This window comes from Tupaia chinensis, unplaced genomic scaffold (assembly GCF_000334495.1).
Source record: "Tupaia chinensis unplaced genomic scaffold, TupChi_1.0 Scaffold000515_1, whole genome shotgun sequence".
Classification (NCBI taxonomy): domain Eukaryota; kingdom Metazoa; phylum Chordata; class Mammalia; order Scandentia; family Tupaiidae; genus Tupaia; species Tupaia belangeri.
Genome location: NW_006160028.1, coordinates 6,990,181 through 7,007,318, shown reverse-complemented (window position 1 = coordinate 7,007,318; position 17,138 = coordinate 6,990,181). Strand labels below are relative to the sequence as shown.

General features: G+C 35.2%; 1 protein-coding gene across 5 annotated transcripts in view; it reads right to left on the bottom strand.

The window, feature by feature from the left end:
- DLG1 (discs large MAGUK scaffold protein 1) overlaps positions 1-17,138 on the bottom strand; it is a 331,865-nt gene that overhangs the window by 23,140 nt on the left and 291,587 nt on the right. For 2 of the 5 annotated variants that reach the window (XM_006156761.3, XM_006156762.3), the window contains 4 exons: positions 15,751-15,820; positions 10,955-10,988; positions 2,238-2,279; positions 1,521-1,556 (listed from right to left, as the gene is read on the bottom strand). In XM_006156761.3, the coding sequence (XP_006156823.1) occupies positions 1,521-1,556; positions 2,238-2,279; positions 10,955-10,988; positions 15,751-15,820 (182 nt within the window). Of the gene's footprint in view, positions 1-1,520; positions 1,557-2,237; positions 2,280-10,954; positions 10,989-11,678; positions 11,779-15,750; positions 15,821-17,138 lie in introns of all 5 variants that reach the window. The other 3 variants (XM_027775029.1, XM_006156763.3, XM_006156759.3) reach the window with 2 other exon arrangements.

Sequence of the window (17,138 nt, the reverse complement as noted above, 5' to 3'; positions counted from 1 at the left end):
AAAGATAAATATTTTAATGAACACTTCTATGTATATGCTTACTATGCTTCTTTTATGTTTTTTTGTCCTGCCAAGTATGATATTTAATAGTTTATTTAATTAAAAAATAATTACAAGTATTTTATAACTAAAAATTATAAATGCAAAGGTAAAAGTACTATCATTATTTTACCGATGAAAAAAACTACTGATTATTCTAACTCGACCACTTTTTTTTTTTTCTATTTAGGTCTTTGTCACAGGGCGTGTGTGCTCACCAGGGAGAGAGAGAGAGAGAGGGAAAGTGAAATCATCCCCAGGGGGATGGCCACTCTGCAATCCCTTCTCCTCTATTCTGGTCCTGGGATTTTGGGCATGTCTACATGTATGCCCAGATTTTCAAGCTGTTGGTCTAGGACTCAAACTGTAGTTGGCCATGTGGGAATCCAGCACCTTACTCTCCACACCACTTGCTGGCCCATCATCAATTTAACATTTTTAAAAATTATACTCTGGGGCTGGCAGGTGGTGTGGTGGTTAAGGGCTCTGTACTGCCACATGGCCGACTGCAGTTTGAGTCCCAGACCCGGTGGCTTGCTTTCTCACTTTCCCTCTCGATCTCTCTCTCTCTCTGTCTGTCCCTTTCTGGCCAAATTTAAATAAATAAATAAAGCTAAATAAAATAATTATTTAAAACAATTGTATTTAAAGCTTTAGGTAAAACCAAATCCTTTACAACAAAATGAATCACAGTGATGTAAAGGTGGTAGATATATTTTGTTTTGTTCTTAAAAAACAAAAAGTTACAGCCTCTAGGAGTTAGATTTAGTGCTCAGGAAATATTCTAAATAAAGAAAGTCTATAAATCATATCTGCACCCACTGAAAATAACTAAAAGGAGGTAAAAATTCTAGTTCTTATATGTACACACACACACACACACACACACACACACAGAGACAACTAGAAAAGGCTGTTAATCCAAATGGCTCAATGGCAGCTGTCGGTACAGAATGATGCATTTGAAGACTGCCTTCCTGATTAGCAAGCTTCTACAACAACTTTATCACTAGTTTTGTCAGTGGTTTGTATATTATGTATGAAGTACATGTCTTTTAAAACGCTATCTCGTGGAATAATCTTTCTGGCTTTAAAAGTCTATTTTTTTTTGTGTTCAGTTGTTCATAATAAACAAAACAGGTATTTTACAAGCTTTTACAAAAAGTATTAAATGTAAAACATGGTTTACATACTAGCAAAAACATGCAATTTGAATATTCCACATCTTAATAATTCATGCAATGATGAGAGACAGTATATACTTTCATTACCTCTTTTTAGTCTAGAAAGCCATTCAACTACTCTATAGTGGGTTCTGGTTATAAGTTAATATAATGGTGAAATACAAGAAATTACATTTCCACACCTCTTTCAAAAAATCATTAAGTGACTACTATGTAGAAAAAATCCAAATGAATGAGGGTTAAAAGTATATATTGTCAACATGAAAAAATATTAGAGACTGTATTAACAGAATGGACCTTTTGAGTAGCCATACTCATCTGTAATCAAGATTACTTTCATATTAGACAGCAGTAAAAAAAAATTAGAAAAGCAATTTTAATTTTTAAGGTGCTACAACTGTCATATGCATGTACTCTTCCCTCCTCCCAAGCCCAAATCTGTTATAAAAAAACCTTCACATGCTTGTACAGTTCATTTAATAACACTAAAAACTGTAATATCATACACCAAAAAAGAAATCAGTATTTTTTGAGCAACTGTTCAAGTTTTTCCTTCCTCATTTCTTATGTTCACCATAAACATAACTTGATCCAGAGTAGTACTGGTGACACAGAATAAGAAAGGAAATAAAACTAATTACAATTTAGTATTATGGAGAATTATCTCAGTGCTCATGTTAAAAACAGGATCAATAACTAAAATGTCAAAAGAAGTTAATCCACATTTAATTTGATATACTTCTTATAAAAGATATATGCACTAGATAAAAAGATATACCTTTCATAATTAGTAAATATGTACTATATATAAATAACAATTTGTAAAAAAGGATTTTAATATTTTATCACAACTTTAGAAATCAACCTCTGTACAAACGTTTACTTGGCTATCTCTGATTTTAAGATACTAAGCATTTAATTTTCAGTTTTTAGTATGTATAATTAAAGAAAAACACTTCCAAAGGATATACATTACTTGAGATTACAAAAGAACAAGTAACTTAAAACACTTACGGTAACTACTTTCACTATCGCTGGCATTAGAAGTTACATGTTCTGAAATTGCAGGACAATAAAAAAAAAAATACAGTGTTGTGAGTTGAAAAAGCTGACAAAAGCAAATTATCCAAAAGAAACAGGTTGACATTATAAATGATGAACTACAAACCATACATAATCAAATCATTTTTTAAAAGAACATTCTTTGAAAATTTAAATTATTTTCAAATAAATAAATATAAATTAGCAAGAGAAAACACCTACAAGGGTTTTCAAAAAGTTCATTAAAAATGCCTATTATGAAAAACTATGCAGGGATTTAAAATTTATTTTGCACTATACTAAATTTGTGCTTTGATTCTATTTTTCCATGAACTTTTTAAAATCCTCTTGTATAATTAAGGACAATGACTCATTTTGTACAACACAGTTTATGAACAACATTTACAATATAAACTGCAAGAACAATATGACAGAGAGGGCCCAGTGATCATAGATTATCCCATATACAGACATCAAACCAAACAGAGAACGGAGTAAGAACCACTGCATTAGTTCATGGGATAATAATGGCTGGCACAGGAGAAAAGCGACATGAGCAGACAGATGCCCACTTTAACGAGAAGATGTCTTTGTAATTCAAAAACAAAGACAATCTTGTTTTTAGTCCAGCTTTGCTTGTTCCTGAAGAGAAATGAAAGTTTATGTTTTTGAGATCATTCAGATAGAAGCATTTTAGATGTCATACATTCAGATGTTTCAAAAAATGTCAAATGTAAGTGAATTACAGAGAGTAGATCTTTATTTCCAAATAGACTAACATTTTTAGGAACTCAGCTTTGAAAAAAATTGACAATGGCTACTTTATAAAACATAAAAAAAAGATAATCAAAACAAGTATGTTCAGCAGAAAAATGCTATTCCCCTTCTTAAAAGTGACCCCATTTTATAACTTGATTGTTCAGAAGATAGCAGGTACTCTGTTATACATGTAAATATAATCCTGGGTATTTCTTTTGAATAGCTTTTAAAAAAAACTAAAAACTAATACTTTTAAAAACTGAAAAAAAATGGGGCCAGCAGGCAGTGTGGTGGTTAAGGTGCTGGACTCCAACAAGGCTGACTACGATTAGAATTCTGTATGGCGGGGCTGAAAATCACGTCAGGGATGAGTGCGTGTGCCCCAAATCCCAAGAGGATGGAGAAGGGATTACGGCATGGCTATCTCCCCTAGGGGGTAAGTGCCCACTTTCCCATGGTCCCTCTCCAACGAGCATAAGCACCCTATGGCAAAAACCTAATAAAACCCTCCCCCCCCCCGGGATGGCTATGCCGCAACCCCCTCTCCTCCATTCTCCTCTTGGGATCTTGGGCATGCATGCACACGTGCCCGGTGTGAGTTTGAACCACTGGGTCTAGGACTCGAATTGTGGTCGACTACATGGGAATCCGGCGACGTAGCCATTACGCCAACTGTTAGAACCAAGAAATGTTTTTCAGAAGGCAAAAGTTTAAAGCAAAACATCTGCTATACCATTGCACCCACAGTGGCTCATGAAAATGAGCAGCATCAATGAAAAGTACAGAGAATGATAGAATTTAAGGTAAAGAAAGTTCTTGAGTTGCTATCATAGTGAAAAATAATTCAGTTATTCTAACCTGCAAAAATACAAGATTTTTGGTTAAAATATTTATTTATTTAATCCATTTGTTATTATTTTTTTAATTTGACCAGAGAAAGACAGAGAGAGAGAGAGAAAAAGGGAAAGGAAGAGAGCAAGTCATGAGGTACAGGACTCAAACCACTGTTAGCCAAGTGGAAATCCAGTGCCTTTAACCACCACTCCACCTGCTGGCCTCATTTAAGTTTCTTAATAGTGGTTATGCACATGTAAAATAAAGCAAGAACTTTAAAAACTATCTATTAATATATGACAACACATGTAAAAAGGTGGTTTAAAAAGTTTACATAAAAAAACTCTTTCCACATGGACTTTAAAACAATAATTTAAAATTATTATATAATATTCTATTGGATTAGTAAATTGTGATTTACTATTTATCTATTAGACTTTTGTCATAGGGTACATGTGCTCGCTGGAGACAGACGAAATAAATCAATCCCTAGGGGGTTGGTCATGCCATATTCCCTTCTCCTCCCAGGATTTTGGGCACCCACGCATACACATGTACCTGGCATGTTTTTCAAGCCACTGGGTCTGGGACTTGATCTGCGGAGTTGGCTAAGTGGATCCAGTGCCTTAATCATCACACCACCTGCTGGCCCATGCTTTATTATTTAGACATTTTAGTTGGCTTTAAACTATTATTCACAAATACTGACAATCACGAATACCTTCATTTATATAGTTTATTAACGTCTATCCTATTTCCTTAAAATTCATTTTCAGAAGTAGAGATGCTACATAAAAATTTTAAGTTTACATTAGATTGATATTACACTCTGCGATCTATAATTTATAAAAAGGAAGAAAAGCTATTGCAATGGAATGGGGGGGAGGGGAGAAGAAGAAGAAGAACCTAAATTGGTTAAATTTGAGTTGATAACTATGGAAGCAGGGTAAATGAATACATGCTGGGTTTATTTTTACTAATCTACTATTAAATATACCCAGCATGTTATATAATAAAACACTAGTTATATGATTTGTTTTCTATCTTTTTAAAAAACTTTTTTACTCATTTTGAACTTTAAGACTGCCAAAGGCAATCAAATTTTGCAATTTCTTTAAAATATTCTTTTATTTAGCTTTTTTTTTTTTAGATTTTTGCTATAGGGTGCATGCGCTTGCCAAAAAGACAGAGACAAAAAGCAAGAAATCTCCCCCGGGAGGATGGCCATGTCACAATCCCTTCTCCATTCTCTTCTCGGGATCTTGGGCATGCACGTATGCACATGTGCCTAGCGTGAGTTTAAGCCACTGGGTCCGGGACTCGAGCCGCAGTCAACTACATGGGAGTCCAGCAACGTAGCCATTGTGCCAACTGCTGGTCCCTTACTTAGCTCTTGTATCATGAAATCTTAGCACTCTAAGTATGGTTCTTGCATCGTTGTCATCACCGTCATCACCACCACCACCACCACCTGAGATCATCTGAGAAAGGTAAAATGTTTTTATCCTGATAATGAAAAAATAATCTGCAAGGCACTTTACAAAGATGATATCTAGATAGCTAAGAAACATATAAAAAGCTGTTCAAGTTTATTACTTATCTATTCTACCATCCACCAGAATGGCCAAAATGAATAAATGAAAACAAGACAGACAAGTGAAGTATAGACAATAGAGATATGTAGCACCTGGGACTCAATTAATGGGGGTGGGCCAGTTGTTAGACTCCTTGGAAACCTATCTGGCAGTGCCTATTACACTAAAGCTGAACATATATATATGCATATGACTGAGCAAGTCCTTTAGCATTTCCCCAATGAAAGGCATATAGATGCTCACCAAGACATGTACAAGAATGTTCAAAGAAACGGTATTCAAAATAGCCCCAAACCACGGGAACCAGCAGTTAGCGTAATGGCTATGTCGCTGGACTCCCACGTAGTCGACCGTGGTACGCGTCCTGGACCCGGTGGCTTAAAACTCACGCCAGGCGCGTGTGCGTGCATGCCCAAGATCCCAAGAGGAGAACGGAGGAGAAGGGATTGCGGCGTGACCATCCCCCCGGGGGGTGATTTCTCACTTTCTGTCTCTATGTCTCTCTCTGTCTGTCTGGCGAGTACATGTGCCCTATAGTGAAAACCTCTCCAAAAAAAAAAAAAAAAAGCCCCAAACCTGAAACCAATATATACAGCTTTATAATTTACTTTCTTTATTTATACTGGGACCATTTTTCCATTTCATTATTATTATTATTATTTTTAAAAATTTAAATTAAATTATTATTATTCTTCAATTTGACTAATGAGAGTCTCCGAGAGACAGAGACAGAGACAGAGAGATAGAGAGAGAGAAGGCCAGCTGCCTGGTCTGGGACTTGAACCATGGTCAGCCATGTGGGAGTCTATCACCTTAGCCACCACACCACCTGCTGGCCCCATTTCATTTTTTTAAAAATATGATTTCTTAGTTATGTAACATTGCAAATTATGGATAAACCATTACTTCATTAACCACTTCCCAACTGTCAGACATTTTAGGATGAATTTAATTTTTTCTTGTTATTTCTAAATAATATTAACATAAAAAATTCTGATATAGAAATGTCTATTTCCATTCTATCAATTGGTAAGGTTTCCAAAGTAGTCTAACCCACTTACCCACCCCCACTGAATGAGTCCAGGTGCTACATATCTTTACTGTCTATACTTCACTTGTGAAGGCTCTGGTTCACGTCCAGACACCTCACTGAAGATGCCAGGAGGTATGCTCATGATCGAGGCTGGCTGAAGCAGGTAGTGGGTTGAGGGAAGACCCAGTTGAAGGTTGCTGCCTTTCTCATGCTAGAATAAATAAACTTAAAAAAAAAAAAAGTGCTAAAGTTGACAGATAAAATATATTCTGTTTATTGATGACTAGGGAAATTAAACATTTTTACAAGTTTATTTCATTTGCTTATCTTTGGGGCCTTCTTGCCATATCTTTTGTCAAGTGGAAAACTCTTACTGATGTTAGAAATTTATAATGTACGGGTATCATCCCTCTGACATGCATGGTACAAATACACTCATGTTTTATTTTTATTTTATGATGTTTGATGAATCAAATCTCTCTTAAGCACTCTCTAGCCAAGTTTGATTTTTCTATTAAAACATTTCTTCCTGATAGAATGTATCATATCTTTTCTCTTTGTTCTTCCTGCATACTAAATAATGAGTAGTGGGAAGCCTATGTCTAAGTGAGGAAGTTTGTTTGTTTTGGAGAGGTTTATACCATAGGGCGCATGTGCTCACCAGAAAGAGACAGAGAGAGAGAAAGTGAGGAATCATCCCCCAGAGCAGATGGCCATGCCACAATCCTTTCTCCTCCATTATCCTTTTGGGATCTTGGGCATGCAAGCACATGCACCTGGTGTGAGTTTAAGCCACTGGGTCCGGAACTGGAACCATGGTTGACTACATGGGAGTCCAGCGACATAGCCACTACGCCAACTGCTAGTCTCAATGAGGAAGTTTTTGTGGAGTTCTAAAAATTAAAGATTATAAAAACTCAAAGTTGGACAACCAGGTATGGTATGGAGGTTAAGGCAGCTAGATCCCACATAGTTGAGTCTGTGGTGTGAGTCCTGGATCTCATGGCTTGAAAATCACACTGGGCACGTGTACATGTGTACCCTAAGTCCTGAGAGGAGAATGGAGAAGGGATTACAGATGGCTATCCCCCAGGGGGTGATTTCTTAGTTCCTCAGCCTGCCTCTCTCCAGTGAGCATATACACCCTATAGGAAAAAAAACACACACACGTACACAAAGGAAAGTCTGTATATAGCAGAAAAAAACAAACTTTGTCTGAAACTGTATGTCATGATTTCTGAGTACTTGCTATAAAGGGACTTCAAAACACTTGTGAAAATATGGAATTAAAGTATGAGTTTATTTTGAGGCAGAAAAATTTTGAAATCCATGCATAACTTTCTCAAAATATGCATTTTTGATGAACTTTCTGAAGAATCTTAATCCAGTTCATTCCCTTCAGCTTTTTCAAAGAAAGAAAAGCTGCAAAGGTTTTTCTGTTTTTAGGTTTATCCAATTGTGATTAACTCAGCTGTACTTTCCTAGACTTCCATTCTACTTTTCACTCATTTTGTTTGTCAAAATTAGATTTGGAAAACACTTTTTCTATTTCTTACACTGTCCACAGGGCAAATTAATGATTTATTTGACTCTCTTCTTTTTCTCCCCCCCCCTTGACTCTCTTTTCAGAATAAAGAAAGACTGCTCCTCGATTAAATACCCTAGTTTTCATAGGCTATGTAAATTTTCAGGCAGATGTATGTTTTTCTAGATATTTGGTGCTATTTTCTATGTCTTTGTTTCTCTGGAAGCCTTTCCTAAGTCCTGCTCTAGCAAGACTTAATGACTACCTATATTCAGTTGCACTGATCTTCTTGTAGTACAACTGCACGGAATTTTGCTCAGAGTATTTATTTCCTGAGTTTTGAACTGCAGGATAGAGGTAACTGGGGTCATCAGGACAGTCCTGGACTCAGCCTTCTTGTAGTATTCCCTACTGTATGATAACGGGTAGTCCGCCAACTGCTCATGTGATAACCTCCACCTGCCCAGTTTTACAATCTTACTGATATTTCTGTCACCTCAAATTTTCTAATAAAATCTTGATCTCATCACCAAGTTACCAAGTGGATAAGCTGTTTTAATTCCTGTGTGATGAAGCATAGAAACCTACCACTCAAGGGATCTTAAGTCACTATCCAGAGAACAATCTTTTTGTAAATGACACTGACAATCAGTTACCATTTTCCATAGTTTCTCTTGCCAAGTCCTAATCCTCAGTTACAACCACTGATAAAAGGTCAAAGTGTGACTACCATATACCGTAACAGCATTGATGTGGGAATCAAATTTATTTAATCCTTTTTTCTATGAGTTTTCCACGTCTCTGTTGACTCAACAGACGATAATAATCCACGAGTCCACTTGCTGATGCATACCACCTCTATTAATCTCCAAATTCTGTAGCATTAATAATTTGCGGTATTAGAGCCAGCAGGTGGCATGGTGGTTAAGGTGCTGGAATTCCCATATGGTGGACTGTGGTTAGAGTCCTGGGCCTAGTGGGTTGCTTTCTAACTCTCTTTTTCTCTTTCTCTGGCAAAATTTAAGTGAAAAAAAAATTTTGCGGTAATATTTTCCAGTTTTAAGGGTTTTCATTGAAAACTTTTCCCAAATGTAAGAGATTAAAAGAGTGCTACCAGGGATAAGAAATATGTAGCCCTTACTAAATTCTAAAAAATCACATGCAAAAAATAGCAAAGTGTATCTAATAGAAATAATTAAAGATCAAGTAAACCTTATCTGAAATGCTTAGGACTAAAAGTGTTTTATTTATTTATGTATTTATTTAAGATTTCACAACATACCATTTTAGAATATATACAATGAGATACCTTGGGGATAAAACCCAATTTTAAACATGAAGTTCACTTATGTTTCATATACATCTTATATACATAGCCTGAAGGTAATTTTATATATTTTTGTACTGAAACATTTTGACTGCGACATGTCACATGAGATCAGGTGTAGAATTCTCTACTTGTAGTGTCATGTTGTACCCCGAAAGTTTCAAATTCAGTACTTGAACCGTAGTCGGCATGTCCTGGATTTTAAATTTTTGGATTTGGGATGGTCAACCTGTCTACCTAGAGCTTACTGTGTTCAATCAAATGCAAACCTAAATCATTAATGTTGAAATAAAAGGTAGCTATAGTTTAGATGAAAATTCCAGTATAAGGTTAGCATTAAGTCAAGAAAAAAATCTGTAAAATTTAATGTCTATTATTGCAGATATTAGTGCAAAGATACTGGCAATATCCTTTATGATCAATGCATTATAAAGAACTAAGTTTTCAAAATGCTAAACAATCTAAATGAACCAATTGGAAAAAAACTAGTCTAGAAGATTACTTCTATGAGTCACTGTCACCTAAAATTACTTAGCAATTTGAAAATACCTACATTGAAAATTTTGTTTGCCAAAATGGCTTATTTCTTCATTAACCCATTCTAATATTTATTAAATGCCTTCTATCTCTCAGGCTATCTGAAGCTATATATGAAGACTACATGCTAACTACAAAATTAAATAGTAATAAGAGCAACAAAACCCCAAAACCAGAAACATGGGGTTAAAGGAAAAAAAAAAGGGTAATATTTCTTGTAGTCCTTCTTATAACTTATAACCTCCTTAATTGAGACAGAGTTTTCCTCCTAAATAAACTTGCTACTGAGCTTGATGCCTATAATTCTTTTCAAATAAGATCTGCTGTTGTTTCATACTCTCACATTATGGTGATGCCTTTCTAACACATAATCAAAGTAATTCTACCTAAAAAAAAAAAAAAAAAAGGAGGAAATATAAACTTTAAGAAAACATATTTCTATGTTCTAATGAGGGCAGGTAGTATCATGTAAAAAAATGTTAAAGAAAAGTCCTTATATTTAAAAAAAAAAAAGAGCAAAAGTAACTAGCATTTTAATTGCCATAAAAAATTCAAAGGAAAATGTAATCTGAGCAGAGCTTTTTTAAGTAACATGTAAAAAAAATGGAACATAAAAAAGACAACAGCTAGGGCCAGCAGAATGTGTGATGGATAAGGTTCTGGACTCCCACAAGGCTGACCATGGTTTGAGTCCCAGACCGCGCAGCTGAAAACTCGCCAGGCATGTGTGCTTGCATGCCCAAAATACCAGGAGGAGATGGAGAGGGATTGTGGTGTGGCTTTCCAGCACAGAGGGTGATTCCTTACTTTCTCTCTCACTGTCTCTCTCTGTTGGTGGCAAGTGCACACACCCTATAGCAAAAACCTTTAAAAAAGAAAAACAAAAAGAAAAACAAAAGCCATATATTATTGAAATAAAAATCGCAAGCATGTTATAAACATGAAAAGTCTAAAAGCAACCTAACTGATACACCTCCTTAGGCCAGAAAGGCACTACCATGAATCTCAAAATGTATCTGAATAAGGTAGGTCTGTAGATGGAGGTTAAAAAAATAACTTGGGAGTATTTTGATCACTTACTCAGGCCTTTTGATCCCATGTCGTCAGGGATCTCCTGTAGAGAGTAGTCCCCAGAGAGCAAGCAATAAAAAGATAATCAAAGAAAATAGTTGTCAGTAATGCATAAAATTGGTGCTACAGCAAGAGACAGTTCCAAGACCATTACAGGTACCCATGACTTACAGAGCATTTCTGTAATTTCTGAAATTTTGAGATGATTTAGTAGCTAAATGAAAGCTATGGAAAGAATGAAAGTTCTAGCTCAGATACTAATTAGAAAAGGACATTTTAGACCGGTTTTTGGTCTTTTAAAAGTAAATTTCAGATTACCTACACATGATGAAGAAATAAGATAAAATGGGATGATTCCACATGACCTAGTATCAAAGACCGGCCATGCAATACCTAGAAACTAATAGACAGCTTCTCGGGTATCTGTGCTTTTTCTCTAAAATAATTTTTTCAATTATGAATGTTGCTTCTCCTAAGAACTCTTTGACTAAGTCTATTTATTTACATAACATATAATTTAAAAATACTGTTTATTTTAAACTAAAAAATTCCAAAGGTGCCAGAAAAATTAAGACTGGCATAGAAATTAATTTATGCCTGTTAGGTTATCCCTGGTTAAGACAAATGGTAACCTGTTGCAGCTCTTGAAACTGTCTCCATGGTAACAACCAACTGCAGGGCAGTAGGTCCCTTTACATTTATTTTCAGTTGACCGCTGGATCCACATACTTACGGTCAGCATCACTTGTTTCCTGCTCACTCTGGTCCTTGTTCTTGTAGAAGGGGAATTTTCGGGAAAAGAGGTTCTTTTTACGCTTGTCATTGAATGACTGCTGAAGAAGAGAAGGAGGGGCAAAACAAAGGGATGTCTACTGTCTGTGTGTACAAAGGCCAGCCGAGCAGTTCTGTGGAAGCTGACTCCTGTGACCACAGTGTGCAGTTCATGTATGAATTTTACCTCAGTCACACAGAAGGTGAATTTCTAGTTTTGTAGAACTCTTCTACCACTTAACAACTAGGATATTTAAAAATTTGAAAGACTGGAATTTAGTTATACCTCAAAATAAGGAATAAATGCTACTTGACAAAAAAGGTAAGGGTAAATCAGATGAACGACTACTACAATCCAAATTAGCATTTGTTTGCAACAATTCACCTTTTTTCTAGAAAAATTTCCAAGTGCTAGGTGTTGTATAGCCAAAGTTATTTTAAATGTTACTTTGCTGCTTAATTATTTTTTATTAGGTGAAATCTTCATCCAGTTTGGCCGGACCCAATTTTTCCTTCATTCTTTTTATAGTTGTATGTGGTTATAATGAACTAACAGAAAAGCTACTATTGAAAATGTAAACCAAGACAACTATGAGAAGGTTGCTAATAAAGAGTATTAAAACCAAAGCCAAACAAGACATGGAGAAGAGGAAAAAAAAAAAACAAATGTTTAGGTATGAATCAAAGTAGGAAGAAACTTACAAAGTCCATCAAGCACACAGAGGCTAGCAAAGACTTACCAATGCTGCCTAAGTTAAAGCAGAAGACTGAGTTCCAGCCAACTTGAATACTACTGCAGCCAATTTATTTGATTTTATTTTAGTTTTTTATTATAATAATTACTATTTATACATTCAATCACTATATATCATTTAGCTTGGATAGAGTTTACCTGATTTTCAGTTTAAGCTCTACCACACTTATCTATTTTAAAAAGTATGAAGTAGAAAAACATCCAATCCATTGGCACTATGTCCTGCATAAGGAATGCAAAGTTTGGTGCCTGTGAAAGTCACGAAGGCAAACATGATTCTAATACTGCATACAGAAGCTATGAGAGAACTGACCACCTGACATGATGCCCCTGACTGCATGGATGTTGGATGCAAGTATTTTTTTTTTCTCTTTAATGTCCCAGTTGTGCATTCAGATATAATTGCACATAGCACAAAGAATAATGAGGCTTATCAAAAAGGAATTGTTTCTTCTGTAATTTCTGTCATAGGCACCTATGTTTTGAAGGAATGGCCTTACTTACCAGTGACATAAAAAATTATTATTATTTTTTTTGGGAGGGGGGAAGGGAGCAACATAAAGGGCAGAAATTTTGTTCTGATTTTTCTTGAGTTTATCCATATCATAAGATATTATATCATTGTTTTGAAGTATATTGGTACCAGGCAGTATGCTTTTGGCATGCCCATAATATTTTTATTTTATTCATTATTATGGTTATTATTATTTAATTTGACCAGAGAGAGACAGAAGAGAAGGAAAGTGAGTCTACGTGGAAGTCCAGTGTCTTAACCACTGTGCGACCTCCTGGCCTCTGCATGCTCATAACCTTAAACAGGTGATGCCAGGAGACTAAGGTGCTGCAGTAGTTCAAAGTGGCCATTATCTCCAATTCTGACTAAAGAGAATTAAATAAAGAACTCTCAGGGTTCATCTTCCATTTTCATATAAATAATTCAGGATTAGTAAGTTCATAAGCCAAGTAGACTGTCTTGATTTCACTCTTAAATTGTGAAAGTACTGAGGAACTAGATGAGAGAAGCTAAAGCAGAAGTTAGATTACTCAGTTGGTGAGAAAAAAGTACTGTAGAAAAATCTGGGTTTAGGACTATTTTGTGAACTGTCAAGTAGCATTATCTAAATAAAAATCTTTGCTTGAATCCAAATTTCAGAAAGGAGAAAGAGAAAAAATTTAAGTTTCAGTAGAGAAAAAATAATAATTTAATTTAGTTTTTGGGAAAGACAGAATCTTATTGTTCATAAGAATCACTGGTTTTTTAAAAAAAATGTTATTTATACTTCTTACTGCATATATAGTGGCCAGAGTCAGTTTCACAGCAAATAACCAAAAGAAACATGAAGTTTAAAATGTTTTGATTTTTGATATCTTTGCAGTTAGCCAAAATGAGATATCATAAAGATATCTATAATATAGGATAGAAAGAAATGCTTGTTAGTTAAGAATGTATTAATTGTTTTACATTTAATACTCTCCAGGTAAAGAATTTATTAAAAGTAAAAATAAAAATAGCACAAGCAAACAAGACTAAAATGTATAGGGAAAACAGAACTGAAGAGACATGCTATCTCCAGTTTCTCTCTATTTTCAATCAGAAATACTGTTTAATTATCATTAGTGCTAGACTATGAAAATGATAAATATAAGCATTGATAAAATATCACAAGCTCATGACATATTTTAAATATATAATTTCCAAATGTACTATTTCAAAACAGCCAAATGAATGTTTTAAATGTTAATGAGAAACTGAAATATTGTTACGTCTGCATAGAAGGTCCACAATCACCATGTAAGGAGAGGAAAAGGAGGAATAGGAAACAACATTACAGAAAGAAACGCAGTTCTGTATCAATGGCAAGCGTATTTTACCCCACTCAGTATCATGCATAGTTTTGGTGCTGTGTTAGACAGAACACAGTGACTGTGTATAAAGTTGGTTACAGTCAACAGACAAGACTCAGATTCAAATACGTCGTTAATTCAGTTAACTTCTTACAGTATGATAGAAAAGTTAAAACATGCAACCTCTTTTTCAATTCATTAACAGTGTACTGCACTAAGTATTTTTAAAGACATACATAAACCAAGTATAAAAAGCATTGTACATATTTCAGATTGTGAGCAATACCTTGAGATTTTTCTGACAAGAAAAATTTGTTTTAAAAATTGCTTCAGATCACATTATATAGTTTTGCATTTTCTGAATATTCTAAGTTAATTTCAAAGGAATTGATCACTTTTTAAAAAAATTGAATGAATTATATAACTGACTGATATTTAACTTCTTGGACCAAAGATCATATTTCTTATATTTTAAACCTGAAATCTTTAAGGATGAGTGCTTAGTGATATCAGAGATGTACAGAGTAAACTTTCCATATTAAGTTCAAATATGATAAAAAATACTTGTAAAAATTTTGCTTTAGAATGAAACAAACACAAAAACAAAACAAAAAAACCCCCGGAAACACTGCTGTGAACAGTATTACAACACAACATGTGCTCAGCACTTTCTTCAGACTTATTGCTAGATTATTACACTGCAATGACTTCAGGGTAATTAGGAATTGTAAACATAGTATAAAATGGTACCCGGGCTTTCTCATCTCTTGATTTTTAGATTCAGGCAGGACTTAAAGTAAATGAAAAATAAGTAAATGTCTAAGGTACATATAAAAAATTGATATGTTTCTCGATCGTCTTCTTTTATCACTTTCCTTACTCCTTCCAAATAAAGATTTTATTAAGAAATTTTATCAGGAATAAAGAGGGGAAAAAAAGGAAAATTCCCATAAATTCACTTATAACCACCTGTAAATACATATGACTTAGTTAATAATATCGGGTTGTTGGGAAAGTCATGACGCATTTTTGCATACAAAAACATAGAAAAATACATCATGATTTTCCAGACAAATCAATAATATTTGGGGGACTATTACCTCAGAAGAGTCATTGTTTAATTAGTTATCATAATTAATACTAGTAACATAAGTTTCTAATTGGACATTTGAAAGGTGGCTGAATCTATTTCATTTATAAAAATAACCTGGACCCAAAGTTGCTAAGAAGGTATCAGTTTTGATAATTTAGAAAGGTCCATAAAAATGGGTGCTTTAATTTAGTATATGCTGACTTTAGTGTCTACTGTTGTAAAGCGCCATGGCAAGAACTGTTCATAGTTTTCATTTCAACGATGTAGCTCAACCAAAAATTACAAAAAAGTCTATCATCCACAATTAATAACTTCCAGAGATAAGACATTTCATATACTCACCCCTTTATCTCCTCTTGTTTTAGAATTAAATTTTACTGTTTTTAACCGGGCTCGTTCTTTCTTCTCAACCCTGGTAAAATACACAGTGTTAATTTTAAAACAAACTAAACATGCACAGGAGTTTTACTAGAAATCACCAGAACTGATACCTTTGTAAAGGGCATTTTTATATCTTAAGAACTGTAAGAGGCCCAGCCTCTGCTGCATAGCTGGGTGCATGGATGAGTGTGGTTTGGATCCCTAGCCAGGGAGACCTGGAACACACAGGGGCAGAGGAGGTAGAGTATGTGTCCAGGATCCTAATAAGCTGGAGGCCTGGGGAAAGGGGTCATGGCACGCCCAGATCCTCTGGGGGAGTGGCGCTTCTCTTTCTTTTGTGTGCACACACACGCTCTATATCATGAATAGAAACAAACAAACAAAAAACCCCAAGAACTTTAGGAATCATCTGGGTCTGCATCTCCAAATTAATTAAAATTGCTAAAAAATGAACACAGGGTTCATTTTATTATGAAACAGTAACACTTTATAAAGTATCAAAACAGAGTACATAGGGAACCAGCAGTTAGCATAATGGCTATGTCGCTGGACTCCCATGTAGTCGACCGCGGGTTCACGTCCCGGACCCGGTAGCTTAAAACTCACGCCAGGCACGTGTGCGTGCGTGCCCAAGATCCTGAGAGGAGAATGGAGGAGAAGGGATTGCGGCGTGACCATCCCCCCTGGGGGGGGATTTCTCGCTTTCTGTCTCTATGTCTCTCTCTGTCTGTCTGGTGAGCGCACGCGCCCTACAGTGAAAATCTCTCCCAAAAAACAAAACAAAACAAAAAAAACAGAGTACATATATGTTATGTTCATATTTGCACTCTATTCCATAATTATATTGAAAGTATTATGAAGCACAATGTCTGATTAGCCATTTTCTAGGTTTTTTTGTTTGATTTTTTTTAACTTAATTTTTTTTAGTTTTGCTATAGGGCATGAGCACTTGCCAGAGAAAAAGAGAAAACTAGAGAGCCAAAAAGTGAGAAATCATCTCCCAGGAGGGATGGTCGCACTACAATCCCAGCTCTTCCATTCTCCTTTCGGGATTTTAAGTACACATACACACACACCTGATGTGTTTTTGAAGATGCTAGGTCTGGGACTCAAATCAGATGGTCAGCCCTGTGGGATCCAGCAGCTTTGAGCTCCATACCACCTGTTGGCCCCTGCTTTTTTGTTTGTTTAAACATTAGCTTAGTATGAAACACAAATGCAAAAAGTTAACCTTCAGAGAGAAAAAACAAATATGGCAAATTTTTGACGTTTGGTAAAAGGGGGTGAAGAATATGTAAATGTTCATTGTACTATTCTTGCATATTTTTGTACTTTTCTGCAGCTTTGCA